This window comes from Pristiophorus japonicus, chromosome 3 (genome assembly GCF_044704955.1).
Source record: "Pristiophorus japonicus isolate sPriJap1 chromosome 3, sPriJap1.hap1, whole genome shotgun sequence".
Taxonomy (NCBI): domain Eukaryota; kingdom Metazoa; phylum Chordata; class Chondrichthyes; family Pristiophoridae; genus Pristiophorus; species Pristiophorus japonicus.
This window is the reverse complement of record NC_091979.1, coordinates 240,994,997-241,018,292: the sequence shown is the minus strand read 5'-3', so window position 1 is coordinate 241,018,292 and position 23,296 is coordinate 240,994,997. Positions and strand designations below refer to the sequence as shown.

General features: G+C 46.6%; 1 protein-coding gene across 1 annotated transcript in view; it reads left to right on the top strand.

The window, feature by feature from the left end:
- The first annotated feature begins 5,195 nt into the window (after positions 1-5,195).
- LOC139255542 (spondin-2-like) overlaps positions 5,196-23,296 on the top strand; it is a 49,479-nt gene continuing 31,378 nt past the window's right edge. The window contains exons 1-2 of the mRNA XM_070873949.1: positions 5,196-5,379; positions 8,918-9,132. Coding sequence (XP_070730050.1) covers positions 5,196-5,379; positions 8,918-9,132 — 399 coding nt within the window. The remainder of the gene's footprint in view (positions 5,380-8,917; positions 9,133-23,296) is intronic.

Genomic DNA, 23,296 nt, shown 5'->3' with positions numbered 1-23,296 from the left:
AGAGAGGCAACTCAACCCGAGGAAGTGTATGGGCTACACACCTTCACCACCAAAAGCCCTCCGATAATGTTGAAAGTCAAATTAAACGGCATTCCAGTTTCCATGGAATTGGACACAGGAGCAAGTTAGTCAATTATGAGCCAGAAGGCTTTTGAGAAACTGGTGCAACAAGGCACAGAGGCCAAAACTAAGCCCGATTCATACAAAGCTGCGCACTTACACCAAAGAGCTCATACCAATCATTAGCAGTACAGCAGTGAAGGTATCGTACGATGGAGCTGTGCATGGTTTATCATTATGGATTGTACCAGGCAACGCTGTTCGGCAGAAACTGGCTAGGAAAGATCCGATGGAACTGCGACAACATCAGAACACTGTCTTCGGTGGATGACGCCTCGTGAGCGCAAGTGTTAAATAAATTTCCGTTGCTATTTGAGCCAGGCATCGGCAACTTCACATCCATCTTGTGCAGATCCATCTAGTCCCTGATGCATGGCCCGTTCATCACAAGGTCCGAGCGGTTCCATATATGATGCGGGAGAAAGTCGAGATCAAACTGGACAGACTTCAACGAGCAGAAATTATATCGCCAGTTGAGTTTAACGAGTGGGCCAGTCCAATTGTTCCAGTGTTGAAAAGCGATGGCACGGTCAGAATCTACGGAGACTACAAAGTAATGATCAACCGAATCTCGTTACAGGACCAGTACCCAGTACCCAAAGCGGAGGACCTGTTCGCAACCTTAGGAGGGGGGAAGTCATTCACAATACTGGATCTAACCTCTGCCTACATGACACAGGAGCTGGCTGAACCTTCGAAAAGATTGACATGCATCAACACGCATATACCACAGATGTCCTTTTGGGATTCGCTTGGCTGCTGCCATCTTCCGGAGGAACATGGAGAGTCTGTTGAAATCAGTTCCGCGCATTGTTGTGTTCCAAGATGACATCCTTATCACTGGTCGTGACACTTGCACACGTAAACTTGCACAACCTGGAAGAGGTTCTAAAGCGACTGGACAGAGTGGGACTCAGGCTGAAATGCTCCAAGTGTGTTTTCCTGGCGCCAGAAATTGAATTTTTGGGGAGAAAGATTGCGGCAGACGGCATCAGACCCACGGACTCTAAGACGGAGGCCATCAAGAATGCACCCAGACCACAGAATGTGACGGAGTTGCGTTCGTTCTGGGACTCCTCAACTATTTTGGTAACTTTCTACTGGGGTTGAGCACTTTGCTGGAACCTTTGTATTTATTGCTACGCAAGGGTGACGACTGGGTTTGGGGTAAATCTCAAAAGACAGCCTGTGAGAAGGCCAGAAACCTGCTATGTTCGAACAAGTTACTTGTATTATATGACCCGTTTAAACGTTTAGTATTAGCTTGTGATGCATCTTCGTACGGGGTCGGTTGTGTGTTACAGCAAACCAATGTGTCAGGCAAACTGCAACTGGTTGCATATGCGTCCAGAAGTTTATCTAAGGCTGAAAGAGCCTACAGTATGGTTGAGAAAGAAGCATTAGCATGCCTATACGGGGTTAAGAAAATGCACCAATACCTATTTGGACTCCGGTTCGAGCTTGAAACCGACCACAAACCGCTCACTTCGTTATTTTCAGAAAGCAAAGGTATTAACACCAATGCTTTGTCCTGCATCCAAAGATGGGCACTAACACTATCTGCGTATGACTATGTAATCCGCCACAGACCAGGCACTGAGAACTGTGCTGATGCCCTCAGTCGGCTACCATTGCCCACCACCCCCGGGGGTGGAAGTGGCGCAACCCGCAGACTTGCTTCTTGTAATGGATGCTTTTGAGAGCGCGGGGTCACCCGTCACAGCTCGCCAGATCAGGACCTGCACTAGCCAGGACCCTGTGCTAGCATTAGTAAAAAACTATGTCCTTAATGGGAGCTGGTCGACTGTTCCCGGGGAAATGCAAGATGAAATTAAGCCCTTTTACCGATGCAAGGTTGAAATGTCCATCCAATCAGATTGTCTCCTATGGGGGAATCACGTGGTTTTGCCAAAAAAAGGCCACAAAACATTTATACGCGACCTACGCAGTACCCACCCAGGCATAGTCATGATGAAGGCTATCGCCAGGCCGCACATTTGATGGCCCGGCATTGACTCGGAATTGGAGTCACGCGCACACCAATGTATCACTTGCTCACAATTGAGCAATGCACCAAGGGAGGCCCCACTGAGTCTGTGGTCATGGCCCTCCAAACCGTGGTCCAGGGTTCATGTTGATTTCGTTGGCCCCTTTCTAGGAAAGATGTTCCTAGTAGCAGTGGACGCTTACTCTAAATGGATTGAATGTGTAATAATGTCATCATGTACATCCACTGCCACTATTGAAAGCCTCTGGGCCATGTTCACCACCCATGGTTTGCCCGACGTCCTTGTTAGTGACAATGGACCATGTTTCACCAGCTCGGAATTCAATGAGTTCATGACCCGCAATGGCATCAAACATGTCAGGTCTGCCCCGCTTAAGCCCACATGCAATGGTCAAGCGGAACGGGCAGTCCAAACTATCAAGCAGAGCTTCAAACGCATGACGGACGGTTCCCTGCAGACCTGGCTATCTCGGGTTCTGCTCAGCTACCGGACGTGACCCCACTCGCTTACCGGGGTTTTCCCGGCAGAATTGTTAATGAAGAGAGCACTCAAAACCAGGCTCTCCTTAGTCCACCCAGATCTTAATGATCATGTAGAAACCCAGCGTCACCGGCATAACATGTACCACGATCGCGTGGCTGTATCGTGCGACATTGAGGTTAATGACCCTATATTTGTTCCAAATGGGTTGCTGGCACTGTTTTAGCCAAGGAGGGGAATAGAATGTTTGTTGTCAAACTTCTGAATGGACAAATGTGCAGAAAGCATTTGGATCAGACCAAACTGCGATTTACTGACAACCAAGAACAGTTTGAAGAGGACATTACCATCATTGATTCACCAACACACACCCAACCAGCAATTGAACTCGCTGTCAATCACGAAGATGAACCCACCATGCCCGACAGTCCGATCAGACCAGCCGCGCGCAGTGCAGCAATGATCCGACCAACTCACCCATGCCAGGACTTCAACTCAGGCGATCGACCCGGGAACATAGAGCCTCGGATCGCCTCAACTTGTAAATAACTTGTATCTAAGACTTTGGGGGGAGTGATGTTATGTATGTAAACTTTATAATAGTGTAAGACTTGCCACCAGGGGGAGCACCTGTTGGCGATCCAAGGGTCACCTGCATACCTCGTGCAAACAAGTAGAAAAGGTTGTGTGCCATGCTGATTCTTCACTCTGGAGTTTGATTAAAGAGACTAAGGTCACATCAGTTTGCGCTTACAGCACACAGTCTTGTGGAGTTATTCTGAACATAACACCAAGTAGTGATCCAATGTGTTACTCTGAATTCTTAAGCAAAGAACCCACGAAGCAAATACATTACAGACCTCAACTCCACTTTCCCGCCCGATCTCCATATCGCTTGATTCCCCTAGAGTCCAAAAATCTAGCTATCTCAAGCTGGGAGAAAAATTATAGACACATTTTAAAAAAAAAATTATGTGAGATTTTTTTTCATTTTCTTTGAATGTTTATTGGTTATAAAAATATTGCAGTCGGGACAAAAAGACTGACGGCCATATATTATCCAAGCTTGTAAGGGAGAGTCTGTTTGCTATCCAATCGGCTGTGGGCAAGCGGAGCGCTGCAAGGATGGACATGTCGGGCAACCAATGGCGGGAGTGTGAGGGAGCGGTGCAGTTGGAGGCAGGAGGTCATGTGATGAAACCTCCAGGAATATGTCCAATCAGAGCCAGCCGACCCTCGCCATAGGCGAGGAGTGGACAGAGGTTCCTCTCTGTCCCAGATCCGTTCCACGTCCACCCTCCCAGGGCCTTTCCAGGAACTCTGGAATTCAAGGGAAACAATTGGAAAAGTACAGGCCCTGAATCCCGGTCAGGGTAATGTCTACATCGCCAAGTATATCCCAGCATCAAAGCCTGAATATTGTCTCAAACTAAACACCAAATATTTTGCCCCATTACTCAGTGAAGAACTTTAGGTCAGTCCTACTCAACCATTTAAGAGATTTATATACAACAACAAGTATTTATGTAGTGTCTTTAAAATTGTGAAACGTCCCAAGGTTCTTCACAGGAGTATTATGCAACACAAATTCGACACCAAGCCGCATAAGGAGAAATTAGAGCAGGTGAAAGAGGTAGGTTTTAAGGAGTGTCACGGGAGGAAAGAGAGGTAGAGAGGCGGAGAGGTTTAGGCAGGGAGTTCCAGAGCTTGGGGCCCAGGCAACACAAGGCATGGCTCCCAACAGTTAAGCGACTATAATCAGGGATGCTAAAGAGGGCAGAATAAGACAGGGGTCTTAGAATCGTACAGCACAGAAGGAGGCCTTTTGGCCTATTGTGCCTGTGCCAGCCCTTTGACGGAACTACCCAATTAGTCCCACTCCCCCTGCCCTTTCCCCATATCTATGCAAATGTTTCCTTTTCAGGTATATATTCAATTCCCTTTTGAAAGTTACTATTGAACCTGCTTCCACCACTAGTGCATTCCAGATCATAACAACTCAATGTGTAAAAAAATATTCTTCTCATCCTCCCCTGGATTGTTTGACAATTACCTTAAATCTGTGTCCTCAGGTTGCCGACCCTCCTGCCACAGTTTCTCCCGACCTACTCTATCGAAACTCTTCATGATTTTGAACACCTCTATCAAATCTCCACTTAACCTTTCGGCTCTGAGGAGAAACAATCCCCGTTTCTCCAGTCTCTCCACATTAACTGAATTTCCTCATCCCCGGTAGCATTCCCATAAATCTCCCTTGCGCCTTCTCTAAGGCCTTGACATCGTTCCTAAAGTGAGGAGTCCAGAATTGGATGCAATACTCCAGCTGAGGCCTAACTGAAGCCCCTCAGTCCAGAGATCATTACTGACTTGTACCTTCCAAAGTGCAGACAATTGGAGGCAGGAGAGGATTTATTTTGCAAGAGATCGATTTAAATATTAACCGGAGCAGAGATTTCCATGTCCTTCCCCCAGGAGGTCGAAGTGTTTGTTTACTCAGAGATCTGCATGTTCCGGGGCTCCATCCCGCTATGTGGAATTCACTCTGCAGCGACCTCCTTTAACTTCCATAACTTGAACACTATTATTATGAATCCTCTTCTTCTCGTCTGGCCCTTCCTCATCTCCCAGGTCGTCGCCGGCAACGGGATCCACTGCCAAGCCAGGAAGCCGGCAAGCTATTCCCTCAGCTTCCTGGCAGAGTGGAACAGCCTTTCCTTCCCAAAGCAATATCCGACACACCGACCTCCGGCCCAGTGGTCTATGCTTTTTGGTAAGTCTCCTGGCGCTTGGTTGTTTTCCTGATCTAGACTGGCTCACAATCTGCGCAGATAAACCTTGTTGCAAAAAACAGACAGGTTGAGTCAATCCAGCCGGTAAACTATAAACGAAAAACAATTCAAAGAGGGAGCCAGCTTCGATGGCAATAGCAAGATATTCGATGGCATCATGCCCATTTCTCAGGCCTACAAAACGTATGCTGAAGCCTCCATATAGCGGTCGTGCGTTCTCATTACATGGTGTAAGCATGCTGCCCACCATATTGGTAAAGGCCGAGAGACAGGTGTCCAAGGCCCTGCCCTGAAGCAGGCATTAGGGTCTTTGCCTATCTCTGACGCCCCTATTTGAGGCCCCTTCGCAAAACTGGGCTTCCTAGAGTGATGGCTGCATTCAGGTAAACATGGTCTGCATGCAATCCAACCATCCATCTCGAGAGGCAGCCACCAAAAAAGGTAAGTATTTAAAAAATAATCTTGCCTGAATTCAGAGCGGGGAAGTGCAGGAGTGCTCCTCCCAGGTTCACTTCTGTGCCGAAGTCTGTTGTGGGCCCCTGTGCACCCACTCCCGATCGCTTCCCCCCTGTCCTGATCACCCCCTCTTACTCCTGATCACTTCCCCCAGCTCCGGATCGCTTCTCCCCCCTCTCTGGATCATCTCCTACCTTCCGATTGTTTCCTCAAGCTCCCGATCGCCCACTACCTCCCGATTGCTTCCCCACTTTCCCAATTGTCCCTTAGCTCCCGATCATTACCCCCCTCTCCCCTTCACCTGCCTATCTTCTGATCGCTTGCCCCTTCTCCCGATCGCCCCTCCACCTCCGGATTTCTTCCCCTTCCCCATTACTGGCAACGCAGCGGGCCAAAATAAACCCCACCCCCCCCTTCGCCCCGGGGTAGGCCAGTGGGCGTCTGCATCTGGCCAGCCTCACAGAAACCAGGCCTGATGTCCAATATCGGGTGTGCCTCTGGCCCACCTGTGGTGCTGCTGCATATCAGCAAATATTAAAGGACTGCAGCGATGCTGCCATGTTGACACTGCTTCACCCCGTGACGAGACTGAAAGGACAGTGTAAATACACAGCTCACCCTGCTTTGGTTTGACTCTGCTTGGGGTAGAACTCTTAAAGCACCTTCAAACTGCTCAGGGGGGGCACACAGGAGCATTAGGACATTGTGGAAACTACAGCCAATTTTTTGTTGTTATTGCTGTGTTTAAAGCCAGCAGGCAGTCTAGTTCATACTCTCAAAACAATTAAAATTTACCAGCGGGATTTGGGTATTAGTTCCCACGCACCAAGCTGCCTCCTAGCTCTGAGAGTTCAATTCAGAGCCTAGTGGTATAATTCTGATCCTGACAGGCTGCTATCAATTATCTAACTGCTCGTTTCAGGCTGGTAAATACGGTAGAAAGCCACGGGTATGGTAGTGTTTTTTTAAAAATTGTTCGCCAGCAAGGCCGGCATTTATTGCCCATCTCTAATTGCCCTTGAGAAGGTGGTGGTGAGCTGCCTTCTTGAACCGTTGCAGTCCATGTGGTGAAGGTGCTCCCATAGTGCTGTTAGGGAGGGAGTTCCAGGATTTTGACCCAGCGACGATGAAGGAACAGCGAAATATTTCCAAGTCAGGATGGTGTGTGAGTTGGAGGGGGAACTTGCAGATGATGGTGCTCCCATGTGCCTGCTGCCCTTGTCTTTCTAGGTGGTAGAGGTTGCGGGTTTGGGAGGTGCTGCTGAAGAAGCCTTGGCAAATTGCTGCAGTGCATCTTGTAGATGGTACACACTGCAGCCATGGTGCGCCGGTGGTAGAGGGAGTGAATGTTTAAGGTGGTGCCAATCAAGCGGGCTGTTTTGTCCTGGATGGTGTTGAGCTGCACTCATCCAGGCAAGTGGAGAGTATTCCATCACACTCCTGACTTGTGCCTGGTAGATGGAGGAAAGGCTTTGGGGAGTCGGGAGGTGAGACACTCGCCACACAATATGCAGCCTCTGACCTGCTCTTGCAGCCACTGTATTTATGTAACTGGTCCAGTTAAGTTTCTGGTCAATGGTGAGCCCCCAGGATGTTGATGGTGGGGGTTTCGTTTACGGTAGTTCCGTTGAATGTCAAGGGGCAGCAGTTGGGCTCTCACTTGTTGGAGATAGTCATTGCCTGACACTTGTGTGCTGCGAATGTTACTTGCCACTTGTCAGCCCAAACCTGAATGTCGTCCGGGTCTTGCTGCATGTGAGCACGGGCTGCTTCACTGTAATGGTTATGTAACTAGACTAGTAATCCAGAGACCTGTATTAATAATCCTCAGCAGAATGTACGTTCAAATCCCACCAAACTAGTTTGTAAATTTGAATTCAGTGAAAATTAATCTAGGAAATAAAAAGCTGGTTTCAACAAAAGTGACCATGAAGCTGTCAGATTGTTGTAAAAACCCAACTGGTTCACTAATGCCCTGTGGGGAAGGAAATCTGCTGTCCTTACCCGGTCTGGCCTTTATGTGACTCCAGACCCACAGCAATATGCTTGAATCTTAACTGCTCTGTGAAATGGCCTAATAAGCCGCTCAGATATCAATGGTTGAAGAAGGAGTCCCAACACCACCACCTTCTCATGGGCAACAAGGTGTGGCCAATAAAATACTGGCCTTTCCAGTGACACCCACATTCTGAGAATTAATATATACATATTTTTTAATTCGATTGTGTTTAAAAAGCACAAAATACAATTATGTAAATTCCATTGAAATGTGTCATAGCAAAACATGTTGTGATTCTGCAAGGTAATGTCAACTTTAATTTAGTAACTGCAGATGTAAATTGCTCTTAGTTAGAACCATATTTCATCATTATTCCATCATTGTTTGGAGTGTGTGTGTCCCACGATGCTCCCAACCTACTGCAGTTCAGAAAATTAAATAACTCAATCAATCAGTTTATATTTTTGGAAACTGTACCATGAAAACTTTTTTTTTAATCGGAAATTGTGCTGCAGAAAATATTTTAATTATCCTCTACTCTGAATTGTTGCTAAATGGTCCAGTCAAATAGAGGAATTAGTTGTATAGGCGAGATTCGTAAAGTGACAGCTCCATATGGGTTTGAATCCCATCCTCGTCGCCAATGTGATATATTCTTATGACATCACAAACAAATACACTCCACAACATGGCTCCATCAGAAACTGTCAGCATGTGACTTTTTCATGTGGCCCTTTTATTGTATTTACACCAGTAGTTGCATTGCCGCAGTAGTCCACTAGGTGGAGCAGTAGTCCACTAGGGGGAGCTCTATTACAGTGACACTGATCTCAGGATCGGATTACACCAAGCAATGCTGACAAATTGTTTTGGTTACATATTCGTGGCGGCAATTTTTGGTGCTGATGCCAGCTACCAGTGCATCCGGTGCCAATAGGCCATTTGCACCGAATGACCGCGATGTGATTTTCCTGAAAGTCACTGAGAGGTCATTCGAACGGACGTATCCATAATCCAAAAAAATTGTACCACGTCGCTTCATTCTCGGCCCTTTGCCCTCGCAGGTTGTGTCCACAACTACAACTTCACCCTGTGGGCTGATGGGGCCATGGCCTCTTCGGGCGTTAGGATGTTTGTGGAGGAAGGAAAACACAAAGCCCTATTGGAAGAGATGAATGCTACAATGGGAGCCGTGGAGAGCTGGTTCCACACTCACCCCATCGTGGCAGGGGAAGGGAATTCCAGCACTGTATTCACCGTCACTCCTACATACCCTCTCGTAAGTAAAAAGAACCAAAAAACTTCTTTAACTCAACACGTATTTTATAAGTCTTCAGGGTGCTGATGTACATTTTGTCCCCGGTCCACTTTCAGACTTCTCGCCTCCTGTCCTCAAGGCAGTGACTCATGCTGCTGTATGGCCTATGAGTGCAGTACCATTACCCGTAGCTAGCAGCCGCTCCCCATCCATGAGGCCTCAATATATTGGCAACTTGGGTGGCAATGCAGAACACCACAGCCAAGGTCAAAGGTATGTTCTTAATCGATTTTTGAAGGATAAGGGTGTCAAGGGTTATGGGGTGCAGGTGGGGAAGTGGAGCTGAGCCCAAGATCAGATCAGCCCTGATCTTTTTGAATGGCGGAGCAGGCTCGAGGGACCAGGTGGCCTACTCCTGCTCCTAAATCTTATGTATCATCCTTGCCTGTTCTCACACAGACGCACGTACATGAACACATGCACACACATGCACACACTTTCCAGCAAGAGTTCGCTGGATGCCGATATAATGACCACCTAAAACAGATGATCTGGTCATTACCTCATTGCTGTTTGTGGGAGCTTTCTGTGTGAAAATTGACGGCCGCGTTTCCCTACATTACAACAGTGGCTACAACTTCAAAAGTACTTAATTGGCTGTAAAGCGCTTTGGGATATCCTGAGGTTGTGAAAGGTGCGATATAAATGCAAGGCTTTCTTTTTTTCTTTCTTTCAATCAGAATCAGAAATACTTGCTGATATGCTTCCCCCTTCCTTAGCTCAGGGACACTGAGGCCAATTGTTTTGTTGTGGTCAACCCAGTGCCTGACACACGCAGAAGCCCATCACCATGTTTGAGACCCCAGGCCAAACAACTGAGAATCCTCAATAAATATAGTTTTTGTTTGCTTGATATGAAGGCACACCCCCTATCTGTGGGATACACCTCACTTATCTAAACCCAGAAAACTTGGGTGCAGGTTGGCAAGGGCCAAGGTTTAGGCTCATCCAAAACTCTTCTGCCCGGGTCCTAACTCGCACCAAGTCCCATCCATCCATCACCCCTGTGCCACTGACTCCCGGTCTGGCAATGTCGTGGTAAAAATGTTCATCTTTGCTTTCAAATCCCTCCATGGCTTTGCCCCTCCCTATCTCTGTAACCTACAAATCCCCTGGGAGGACAGACACACCAACATTAGCATCCTCGACCAGGCCAACATCCCCATCATTGAAGCACTGACCACACTTGATCAGCTCCGCTGGGCAGGCCACATTGTTCGCATGCCAGACACGAGACTCCCAAAGCAAGCGCTCTACTCGGAACTCCTTCACGGCAAATGAGCCAAGGTGGGCAGCGGAAATGTTACAAGGACACCTTCAAAGCCTCCCTGAAAAAGTGAAACATCCCCACTGACACCTGGGAGTCTCTGGCCAAAGATCGCCCGAAGTGGAGGAAGTGCATCTGGGAGGGCGCTGAGCACCTCGCGTCTCATCGGCGAGAGCATGCAGAAATCAAGTGCAGGCAGCGGAAAGAGCGTGTGGCAAACCTGTCCCACCCACCTCTTCCCTCAACGACTATCTGTCTCACCTGTGACGGGGACTGTGGTTCTCGTATTGGACTGTTCAGCCACCTAAGCACTTATTTTAAGAGTGGAAGCAAGTCTTCCTCGATTCTGTGGGACTGCCTATGATGATGATGAACCTCCTCCAGTCCCACAACACTCTCAGATATCTGCACACATCCAGTTCTGTCCTCTTGTGCATCCCCAATTTTCATCGTTCCACGATTGGCAGCGGCCATGAGATAGAATAATTATTTCTTGTTTTTTCTGACTTTGATAACCTGGCCTCTCTCCAAGGACAGGAATTGGATATTTACAAGCAGCTGCCAATCTACAGAAACTTCCATCTGCAGTTGGCCTCTGAATGACCTTCGGATATCCCAGTTTAGACCATTTCCCCACAGGAATTACCGTAGCCAGGGCCAGAAGAGGAGAGGCCAGATTAAACCAGATTTGTATCTTAGCCGCTAAACATCACAATTATGCTCCAGACTCCAAACTACTAACAAGTAAAGCCACAGGAGGTCAGTTAGGTCAATGAAGGGTGTTGGTATTAAACCATCCCAGGTTAGTAACAGCTCAGGCTAAATAAGGACTTGACTTTATACCCTCACAATAAAGATGCTTGCGTTTTAATTGATAGACAATCACAGAATCCAATTGTTTTAGACAGCCATCTTAAGTGAGGCAGGAGCTGTAATTTTAATGTCTGTGGCATGTGTGTCAGCCATGTTGAGTGTGGCAGTGGTTGTTTTAGGCTTTCGACAAACAAGGAGATAAAATGAGAGAATGAACTAACAAAGATAATTTTCTTTTTTTGTTGGCATGCTTGAAATGTGAGAAAAATGCGACAATTTATCAAAAGTCTTAAGACAATGAACTCCACAGAAACACTGTGCCTGCATTTTCTCACAGACCTGCTGTGGAGTTAAGAAGGATATTTTATGGGATGAATGACCTGGTTCAAAGGTTACAGTTTTATCATATGATTGAGGTGAGGTCACATAACTCACAAGTACTTACCACAAACATCATCTGATAAGGAGCTTCAAGTCAACTGTGGTTTTGTTTTTTTCCTTGATATTTTTCTGCTCATCAAGGTGAGTCTTGTCAGTGTTTTGAAGGGAGACACTTTGTGCATTTTGCAACTATCAAGCACAGTTTTTTTGCCGCATATACTGTTTTCTGATCAGTGGTGTTCCGGGACAAACACGTGAAGGTAATTTCTGTCAGGCCTCACGCCACTGACGGCCCCACGTGCAGACTGGGAAGTCGAGGGAAGTGTGTGAGGCCCAGCTGGCAGCTTCGGGCCTTGATAAATTTACCCGTTAATGTGGTTATTCTAAGTTTTTCGGTATCCATGGTTACTGCCTGCGATTAAAATAAACAAAACAACTTGTATTTATATAGCACCTTTAACATAGTGAAACATCCCAAGGCGCTTCATAGGTGTATTATGAGCTAAAAAAAATTTGACACCGAGCCAAGTAAGTAGAAATTAGCACAGGTGACCAAAGAGGTAGGTTTTAAGGAGTGTCGCAGGAGGAAAGAGAGGTAGAGAGGCGGAGAGGTTTAGGGAGGGAGTTCCAGAGTTTGGGGCCCAGGCAACGGAAGGCACGGCCACCAATGGTTGAGCAATTATAATCAGGGATGCTCAGGAGGGCAGAATTAGAGGAGTGGAGACATCTTGTGGGTTGTGGGGCTGGAGGAGATTACAGAAATAGGAGGGGCAAGGCCATGGAAAGATTTGAAAATACACAGAAACTCAGCAAGTTCCCCTGCCACATTCACCGCCCTTGCTTATCATGGACAGCCAGCTATATCGGGCAAACTGCACTATCCATGTACCATGATTGTAGATGCCACTCAAACCGGATTCAGTGCGCTGGCTATTTCACGCAGTTCCATACTTACTGACTTTTTAGAAGCTGATTTTTTTTATTACAGCTGCGTCCAATTAACATCTCACTTTACAACATAAACAGGAGGATGTTAGAAGCACAGAAATATGAATAGAAGAAAGACATTGTCGCAGAGGTTGACCTGATCTCACGTTAAATACATCGCCCGATTGAAGCCGCCCAGAGTCTCCTTCAGAGGTTAACAGTCAGAAAGTGGAGACTTCGGATAATGTTAGTCAGCTGACATGACTAACATGCGATCAGGCCAACCTCTGCTACTACAACAACAACTTGCATTTATATATTGTCTTTACATAGGATATATGGCACAGAAACAGGCCATTCGGCCCAGCCAGTTCATGCCGGCGTTTATGCTCCACTTGAGCCTCTCCCTGTCTTTCCTCATCTAAATCTGTCTCTATTCCCTTCTTCCTCATATGCTTGTCTAGCCTCCCCTTAAATGTATCTATACTATTCACTTCAACCACTCCCTGTGGTAGTGAGTTCCTCATTCTCACCTTCTCTGGGTAAAGAAGCTTCTTCTGAATTCCCAATTTGATTTCTTGGTGACTGTCTTATATTGATGGTCTCCAGTCTTGCTCTTCCAAATAAATGTCCCAAGCCACTTCACAGGAACATTATCAAACAAAATTTGATGCCATATATAGAAATATTAGCACAGGTGACAAGGCAGGTTTTAAAGAGCATCTTAAAGGAGGAGAGAGGTGTTTAGGGAGGGAATTCCAGGGCTTAGGGCTGAGGCAGCAATGTCTTGGTTCATTCAGGTGGTTTGACTGTCCTCCCCATACAACGAGCAAATTGTGTTAGCATGAAGACATCTGCTGCATGCGGTGGGGATTGTGCAGACATCTTAAATCCTCACATGGGAACTGCACCACTTAGAAAATGTGTCACCCACAACAATCTTCAATATCCGCGCATACAATTGGTTGAGAGAAAACAACGGTCAAGATTGGATTTTGGCTCATAAAATGTCATTTAAAAAAAAAAAGATCCTGTTTCCATCTCAAAGCAGGTGGTGGGAGCAAGGGGGATGAAGAGATAGGGTAAAAATCAAAGTACATTTTCTCACCGAGAAACGAGATTGGAAAGATAGGATAGATTCAAATGCACAACAAAAAATGTTGAAATAAACACAGGTTTTAAGGAGAGTCCTAAAGGGGGAGAGAGAGGTTAAGAATTGTCTTGTCTCTCGACAATGGGACCCTCGCACGCCACGAAACCCACAGCCGTAAAATCGGCAGGTTGGGGGAAGCGTTCCTCATTTCAAATTTTTAGACAGCGCTCCCCCACCTCCGTTCCCACCCACCCCCCCACCCCGACCCTTTCTGCCCATCGTCGTATGAGGAGAGATTGGGTCGACTAGGCCTATATTCACTAGAGTTTAGAAGAATGAGAGGGGATCTCATTGAAAAGTATAAAATTCTGACTGAGTTGGACAGACTGGATGCGGGGAGGATGTTTCCCCTGGCTGGGAAGTCTTGAACAAGGGGTCACAGTCTCAGGATACAGGGTAGGAAATTTAGGACCGAGATGAGGAGAAATGTTTTCACTCAGAGGGTGGTGAACCTGTGGAATTCTCTACCACAGAAGGCTGTGGAGGCCAAGACACTGAATATATTTAAGAGGGAGATAGATAAATTTCTAGAAACAAAAGACATTAAAGAGTATGGGGAAAAAGCGGGAATATGGTGTTGAGATAGAGGATCAGCCATAATCATATGGAATGGCGGTGCAGACTCGAAGGGCCGAATGGCCTACTACTGCTCCTATTTTCTATGTTTCTATGTTTCTATTGTGGGGAGTTGGAGGTTAATGTCGAGGCTATTGTCTCCAAAGCACAGCTAAAGCATTTTCTTTCAGTTCCCAGTCAGCACACCTTCACATCTGAGCAGCACTCAATGGTTCAAACATCACGCGATATGGACACAGTTCACTGAAAGAATTTCGTAGAAAATTTAAGGATAAAGAAAAACTCAGTCAAGTAATTGAATGCCAGCAAACACTGAAATATTGCTTCTCATCTGCCAAAGTGCTGTAGTCAAGTGCGAGAGTCACGGTACAACTGGATGTTGACAAAAACATACCACTTAATGCTCGTCAAGGAATGTTCTACTTGCAACAAGTATTTATATAGCGCCTTTAACATAGTAAAAATGTCACAAGGCATTTCACAGGAGCGCTATCAAACACAATTTGACACCAAGCCATATAAGGAGAAACTAGGGCAGATAACCAAAAGCTTGGTGAAAGAGGTAGGTTTTAAGGAGTGTCTTAAAGGAGGAGCGAAAGGTCGAAAGACGGAGGTTTAGGGAGATAATTCCAAAGCTTTGGGCCCAGGCAACAGAAGGCACGGCCGCCAATGGTGGAGCGATGAAATTCGGGGATGCGCAAGAGGCCAGAATTGAAGGAGTGCAACGATCTCGGGGGATTGTGGGGCTAGAGGAGATCACAGATATAGGGAGAGGCGAGACCAAGGAGGGATTTGAAAACAAGAATGAGAATTTTGAAATCGAGGTGTTGCTTAACCGGGAGCCAATGTAGGTCAGCGAGCACAGGGGTGATTTTCAGACAGAATTTGTGGTGGTGTGGGAAATGATGGGGAAAAATAAAAAAGGTACATTTCTGTAGCGCCTTTCACAATCTCAGGACATCCCAAAGCGCTTTACAGCCAAAGAACTACTTTAGAAGTGTAATCACTGTTGAAAGGTAGGAAACGCGACAGCCAATTTGCAAGCTCCCACAAACATCATCATCATAGGCAATCCCTCGAAGCAAGGATGACTTGCTTCCATGCCAAAAAGTTCACAGGTGTTTCAATGAGGGACCTAATATTCCAGATCCCGAACTACATATTGAAGGGTGGAAGATGCCTGTGCATGGACTTTTTTAACGTGTGGTGGCTGTTGCACACCAGCCACCACACGAGCATGACAGAGCTAGGTCTTGGTCCAGTGGCAAGAGTTAACCAAGACAACTGGAGACCAGCTCTGCTGCATGAACCTAGCGCACACACATATCGCAGTGTGGGCTGGCCCGTGCTGCCCCTGGGCCCTCGCCTCTTCTGGCCCCAAACTCACGCCTCTCCTGGGCGCTGGTCACTTCCCTCTGCAATCTCTCGCCGCTCCTTCGTCCCGACCTCACCGCTCCTGCTGTACCTGCCCACTCTCCAGTCAGCCATCGCCCTCCTGCAGCAACACAAACAGCCATGGGATGAATGACCAGATAATTTGTTTTAGGTGTCGGTTGAGGGATATATATTGGCCAGGACACCGGGGATAACTCCCCTGCTCTTCTTCGAATATTGCCATGGGATCGTTTACATCCACCTAAGAGGGCAGACAGGGCTTCGGTTTAAAGTCTGATCCAAATACATCATCATCATAGGCGGTCCTTCGAACGAGGATGACTTGCTTCCACATGAGTTCACAGATGTTTCAATGAAGGATCTGATGTTCCAGTCCTGAACTCCAATTAGAAACATAGAAACATAAAAAATACGTGCAGGAGTAGGCCATTCGGCCCTTCAAGCCTGCACCGCCATTCAATGAGTTCATGGCTGAACATGCAACTTCAGTACCCCCTTCCTGCTTTCTCGCCATACCCCTTGATCCCCCTAGTAGTAAGGACTTCATCTAACTCCTTTTTGAATATATTTAGTGAATTGGCCTCAACAACTTTCTGTGGTAGAGAATTCCACAGGTTCACCACTCTCTGGGTGAAGAAGTTTCTCCTCATCTCGGTCCTAAATGGCTTACCCCTTATCCTTAGACTGTGACCCCTGGTTCTGGACTCGCCCAACATTGGGAACATTCTTCCTGCATCTAACCTGTCTAAACCCATCAGAATTTTAAACGTTTCTATGAGGTCCCCTCTCATTCTTCTGAACTCCAGTGAATACAAGCCCAGTTGATCCAGTCTTTCTTGATAGGTCAGTCCCGCCATCCCGGGAATCAGTCTGGTGAACCTTCGCTGCACTCCCTCAATAGCAAGAATGTCCTTTCTCAGGTTAGGAGACCAAAACTGTACACAATACTCCAGGTGTGGCCTCACCAAGGCCCTGTACAACTGTAGCAACACCTCCCTGCCCCTGTACTCAAATCCCCTCGCTATGAAGGCTAACATGCCATTTGCTTTCTTAACCGCCTGCTGTACCTGCATGCCAACCTTTAATGACTGATGTAGCATGACACCCAGGTCTCGTTGCGCCTCCCCTTTTCCTAATCTGTCACCATTCAGATAATAGTCTGTCTCTCTGTTTTTACCACCAAAGTGGATAACCTCACATTTATCCACATTATACTTCATCTGCCATGCATTTGCCCACTCACATAACCTATCCAAGTCGCTCTGCAGCCTCATAGCATCCTCCTCGCAGCTCACACTGCCACCCAACTTAGTGTCATCCGCAAATTTGGAGATACTACATTTAATCCCCTCGTCTAAATCATTAATGTACAGTGTAAACAGCTGGGGCCCCAGCAAGAACCTTGCGGTACCCCACTAGTCACTGCCTGCCATTCTGAAAAGTACCCATTTACTCCTACTCTTTGCTTCCTGTCTGACAACCAGTTCTCAATCCATGTCAGCACACTACCCCCAATCTCATGTGCTTTAACTTTGCACATTAATCTCTTGTGTGGGACCTTGTCGAAAGCCTTCTGAAAGTCCAAATATACCACATCAACTAGTTCTCCCTTGTCCACTCTACTGGAAACATCCTCAAAAAATTCCAGAAGATTTATCAAGCATGATTTCCCTTTCACAAATCCATGCTGACTTGGACCTATCATGTCACCTCTTTCCAAATGCACTGCTATGACATCCTTAATTGAAGGGTGGAAGATGCCAGTGCGTGGATTTTTTTTAACGTGTGGTGACCGTTGCATATCAGCCACCACACGGGCTTGACAGAGCTAGGCCTTTATCCAGTAGCAAGGGTTAACCAGGACGACTGGAGATCTGCTCTGCTGCACGGACCAAGTGCACACACATATCGCAGTGTGGGTAGGCCCGTGCTGCCCCTGGGCCCTCGGCTCTTCTGGGCCCCGCACCCTCATTCGCCGCACCTTCGACTGTGATCTTGACTGCTACAGGCAATGCAGTCCTGGCTGTGCTGCGACATATGAGTCTTCCTTCCACACAGCCACAGATCTTTGTACTGACCTCCTTGGTAAAGCACAGCCTCCTTGTGCACTGGCCTTGAGAATTGCTCTTTGAATACCCTGGGTGAATAAGGCCTCTTGCTGTGAGCTTTCCTCGCCCTCCTGTCCCTCCTGTTCCTCACTCCTACAGCAGCTGGTGCTGCTCTGCCTAGTCTTTTCTCCTCCTCCAAAACACCATGCAGAGCAAAGGGGACCTCTATCAAGATGCCCATGACCAAGCACTCTGTTTCTCCTGGTGACTCCCTGAAAGGTGTCCAATAAGGTAGAGTAGCACAGCACTCACACTTTTCAGATGAGATCCTGAGGGAATATCCGAGAAAAACATTGAGAGAGTGCTGGTGAAGTCTTGACAAAGTGTCCCAGAAAGTCTCTCAATGTGTCCAAATAAACTCATTACTGTATAGCCTTTTCGAGCAGGCATCTTGGTTGAGCAGTGATGAGGTAAGCGTTGCAGTGAATATTTCCAGCACACAGAATAGGGAATAAAATCCAATAAAACAGTAGGTGATTATGCTGCTATTCACTTATGAATCTGGTATTGCTAGAACATAGGACCAAGGAATAGGCAATGGCTGATCTGTATCTTAACTCCATTTACGTGTCATGGTTCCGTAACCCTTGCCTAAGAAAAATCTATCTGGTTGGGACTCTCACCGCAATACTTTGTGCCTTAGTCTATATGGTCTTTCAGTATCGCTGTTTTTATTTTAATTTTTATTTGTTCACGGGATGCGGGCATCACTGGCAAGGCCAGCATTTATTGCCCATTCCTAATTGCCCTTGAGAAGGTGGTGGTGAGCCGCCTTCTTGAACCACTGCAGTCCATGTGGTGAAGGTACTCCCACAGTGCTGTTAGGGAGGGAGTTCCAGGATATTGACCCAGCGACGATGAAGGAACTGCCGATATACTTCCAAGTCAGGATGGTGTGCAACTCGGAGGGAAACTTGCAGGCGGTGGTGCTCCCATACGCATGGTGCCCTTGTCCGTCTAGGTGCAAGAGGTCATGGGTTAGGCATTGACATGATCTTCCCTCAGGTGTTTGACTTATGAACTTGTACTTAAGCGCGTTATTGTTGCAATTTTGCTATCATCGCATGTTGTAGATATTGCTATGTAATTCAAAAATTCTAAAAAAAAACATTTAAAAGGCAGAATATTGATCAATCTCACGACATATTTTCTATCACTTTTCTTGCACTGAAACTTGACTGGGAAGACTTCCAAACTAACTTTATGCAACCAGTAAAAGCTAACGGAGTAACTCCTGCCAATGGACCGGAGGCTACCAGAAGCTGTGCAGAAGCATTCTACGCATAACTGTCAGGTCTCAAATTTAATAAAATAACGTTCACCACAAGAGATGGAAGATTTGAGCAGTGCTCCAGCTTCCTGGCTTTCTAACCAGCCCGCTCCCTTCCTAACTTTTTTACATTTTCCTGGCTACTTCAACAACCCATCTCTCTTGCCAGCTTTAAAACAAAATTTTTTTTAACGAACCAGCTCCATCAGATGCTGGGGAGTGGAATTGTTGCCTCTCTGTGGGCATGTATTTCCAGATCTCCATTTTCCCTCACCACAGAGTGATGCAGAGCCAGCAGTATAACTCAAGTTTGCTTGCTTCAGAACAGGTACTGATCGCAAATGTGTAGTATCGCAGCAACTTGATCTAGGTTGGCTCTTCAGTACGATACTAAGGGAGGTCTGCACTGCATGGGATGTCAAACCAAAGCCCTGTCTGCCTGATCCAGTGGTTCAGGTGGATGCTGAAGATCCCACGGCACTGTTTGAAGAGTATGAGTATGTCCAGGTGCCCTGGCAGCCTTGCTCAACCAACCAGCACCATCAAAACACATTGAGTCATTATTCATCTCACCGTTGTTTGTGGTACCTTGATGTTGGCAAAATGGCTGCCACATTTGGCTACATAACAACAATCACCTCACTTCATTGTATGTGAACATTTTTGAGAGATGTGATAAGACTGTAAATGCAAGTTGTTTCTTAAAAATGCAGTGATGGGATTAAAAAGAACTTGCACTTCTAATGACCTCAGGACGTCCCAAAGCTCTTTACAGCCAATGAAGTACTTTTTGAAGTGTAGTGGCTGTTGTAATCTAGGAAAGGCAGCAGCCAATTTGCGCACATCAAGCTCCCACAAAAAGCAATGTGATAATGACCAGATAATCTGTTCTTAGTGATGCTGATTGAGGGATAAATATTGGCCAGGACACCAGGGACACCCTGCTCGTCTTCAAAATAGTGCCATGGGATCTTTTACATCGACCTGAGAGAGCAGAGGGGGCCTCGGTTTAACGTCTCATCCAAAAGATGGCACCTCCGACAGTGCAGCACTCCCTCAATACCGCACTGGATTTTGCCCTCAAGTCCCTGGAATAGGACTTAAACCCACAACCTTCTAACTCAGAGGCAAGAGTGCTGCCCACTGAGCCACATGTAGTTTAATGCTGTTCAGCTTATGGAATGTTCTGTTTGTTTATCAGACCTGTCGTGGGCTCAATCTGTACAGATGTGTAACATTCCTACTAATTGAAAACCTTCAACATCAATCAAATATCAGAATATGTATGGATCAGAATTACTGAGATCCGGCATGGGTTTATCCAATTGCCACGTGCCAGTCCCTTTTGATTGTCCCGCTTGCTGGGTTATCCAGTCCTGGTTTTTCAATTGACTGTCCTCACTTGTCTCGAGATGTCTTCAATAGTGTTTTAATTTAATGAAAAGAGAAAAGTTAGCCGGTTAATCTCCCTATCTCCTTTGAAATTCAGACATAAATACTGATGTCAGGACCAGTCAATCAGAACCACACATTCCAAGTATCAGACATGAATCTTATTTTTACATTAAGATTACATATTTTGACAGTAGTCATGCGTGCCCAACAGTGACATTCCATTTGGGGAAAAAAGGGCATGATGGAACTATTGTGTTCCTAACACAGATGAGGCTGCACACAGGGAGGTTAAAGTAACAGTGACCTCAGTCTTTAATAAGACACTCCAGAGTGAGGAATAGGCCTTAGGGGCCGGCTTAGATACAGTGCTCCCAAGGGATGCTAGGATTCCTTGGGACATAGAAACATAGAAAATAGGTGCAGGAGTAGGCCATTCAGCCCTTCGAGCCTGCACCGCCATTCAATGAGTTCATGGCTGAACGGGTATGATGTAATTGGCATCACGGAGACATGGCTCCTGGGTGACCAAGGCTGGGAACTCAACATCCAGGGGTATTCAACATTTAGGAAGGATAGACAGAAAGGAAAAGGAGGCGGGGTGGCATTGCTGGTTAAAGAGGAAATGAATGCAATAGTAAAAACGGACATTAGCTTGGATGATGTGGAATCGGTATGGGTGGAGCTACGGAATACCAAAGGGCAGAAAACGCAAGTGGGAGTTGTGCACAGACCACCAAACAGTAGTAGTTAGGTTGGGGACAGCATCAAACAAGAAATTAGGGATGCATGCAATAAAGGTACAGCAGTTATCATGGGTGACTTTAATCTACATATTGATTGGGCAAACCAAACTGGTAGCAATGCGGTGGAGGAGGATTTCTTGGAGTGTATTAGGGATGGTTTTCTAGACCAATATGTCGAAGATCCAACTAGGGAGCTGGCCATCCTAGACTGGGTGATGTGTAATGAGAAATGACTAATTAGCAATCTTGTTGTGTGAGGCCCCTTGGGGAAGAGCGACCAAAACATGGTAGAATTCTTTATTAAGATGGAGAGTGACAAAGTTAATTCAGAAACTAGGGTTCTGAATTTAAGGAAAGGTAACTTCGATGGTTTGAGGTGTGAATTGGCTAGGATAGACTGGCAAATGCTACTTAAAGGGTTGACGGTGGATAGGCAATGGCAAACATTTAAAGATCACATGGATGAACTTCAACAATTGTACATTCCTGTCTGAAGTAAAAATAAAATGGGGAAGGTGGCTCAACCGTGGTTAACAAAGGAAATTAAGGACAGTGTTAAATCCAAGGAAGAGGCTTATAAATTGGGCAGAAAAAGCAGCAAACCTGAGGACTGGGAGAAATTTAGAATTCAGCAGAGGAGGACAATGGTTTAAATTAAGAGGGGGAAAATAGAGTACGAGAAGAAGCTTGCCAGGAACATAAAAACTGACTGCAAAAGCTTCTATAGATGTGCGAAGAGAAAAAGATTAGTGAAGACAAACGTAGGTTCCTTGCAGTCAGATTCAGGTGAATTTATAATGGGGAACAAAGAAATGGCAGACCAATTGAACAAATACTTTGGTTCTGTCTTCACGAAGGAAGACACAAATAACCTTCCAGAAGTACTAGGGGACCAAGGGTCTAGTGAGAAGGAGGAACTGAAGGATATCCTTATTAGGCGGAACATTGTGTTAGGGAAATTGATGGGATTGAAGGCCGATAAAACCCCGGGGCCAGATAGTCTGCATCCCAGAGTACTTAAGGAAGTGGCCCTCAAAATAGTGGATGCACTGGTGATCATTTTCCAACAGTCTATTGACGCTGGATCAGTTCCTATGGACTGGAGGGTAGCTAATGTAACACCACTTTATAAAAAGGGAGGGAGAGAGAATGCAGGTAATTATAGACCGGTTAGCCTGACATCAATAGTGGGGAAAATGCTGGAATCAATTATTAAGAATGAAACAGCAGCGCATTTGGAAAGCAGGGACTTCAGGGGATGAGCTCCCTGGTGGCAGAACATGGGAGTGCATGCTTTACAGATACACAACATCACTCCCGCCCCCGCCCCAAAGTCAAAGTGAAAACTATTTACAAGGTGAGGCGGTCGGGAGTCTTTCTTTCCCTGGTGGACCACCTCGGTACAAATGTCTGTTCTGGTGTGTTGGCTGTGCCCTCGCTGGGCTGGTGTGTTGTTGGCCCTGTAGGGCTGCTAGGCGAGCCTGACCTTGCTGGGCTGTTGGGCGTGATGGGTCCGAGTTCCTGGTCCGGCGTGGTGTCATTGATCCTTTGGGTGTGTGTTGTGGGCTCGAAAAAGGTGGTGTCTGCTGTGGGTTGTTCAGGGCAGTCTGTGAACCGCAGCCTCGTTTGGTCCAGGTGCTTTCTGCAAATTTGTCCATTGTCTAGTTTGACAACAAACACCTTACTCCCTTCTTTAGCTATCACCGTGCCCGCGATCCACTTGGGACCATGTCCATAGTTTAGCACATACACAGGGTCATTCAGATCAATTTCCCGTGACACAATGGCGCAACCATCGTTTACATTTTGTTGCTGCCGCTTGCTCTCTACCTGATCATGCAGGTTGGGGTGAACCAGTGAGAGTCTGGTTTAAGTGTCCTTTTCATGAGTAGCTCAGCCGGGGGCAACCCTGTGAGCGAGTGGGGTCTCGTGCGGTAGCTGAGCAGTATTCGGAACAGGCGGGTTTGGAGTGAGCCTTCTGTGACTCGTTTAAGGCTCAGTTTGATGGTTTGTACTGCCCGCTCTGCCTGCCCATTGGAGGCTGGTTTAAACGGGGCTGAGGTGACATGTTTGATCCCATTGCGGGTCATGAATTCT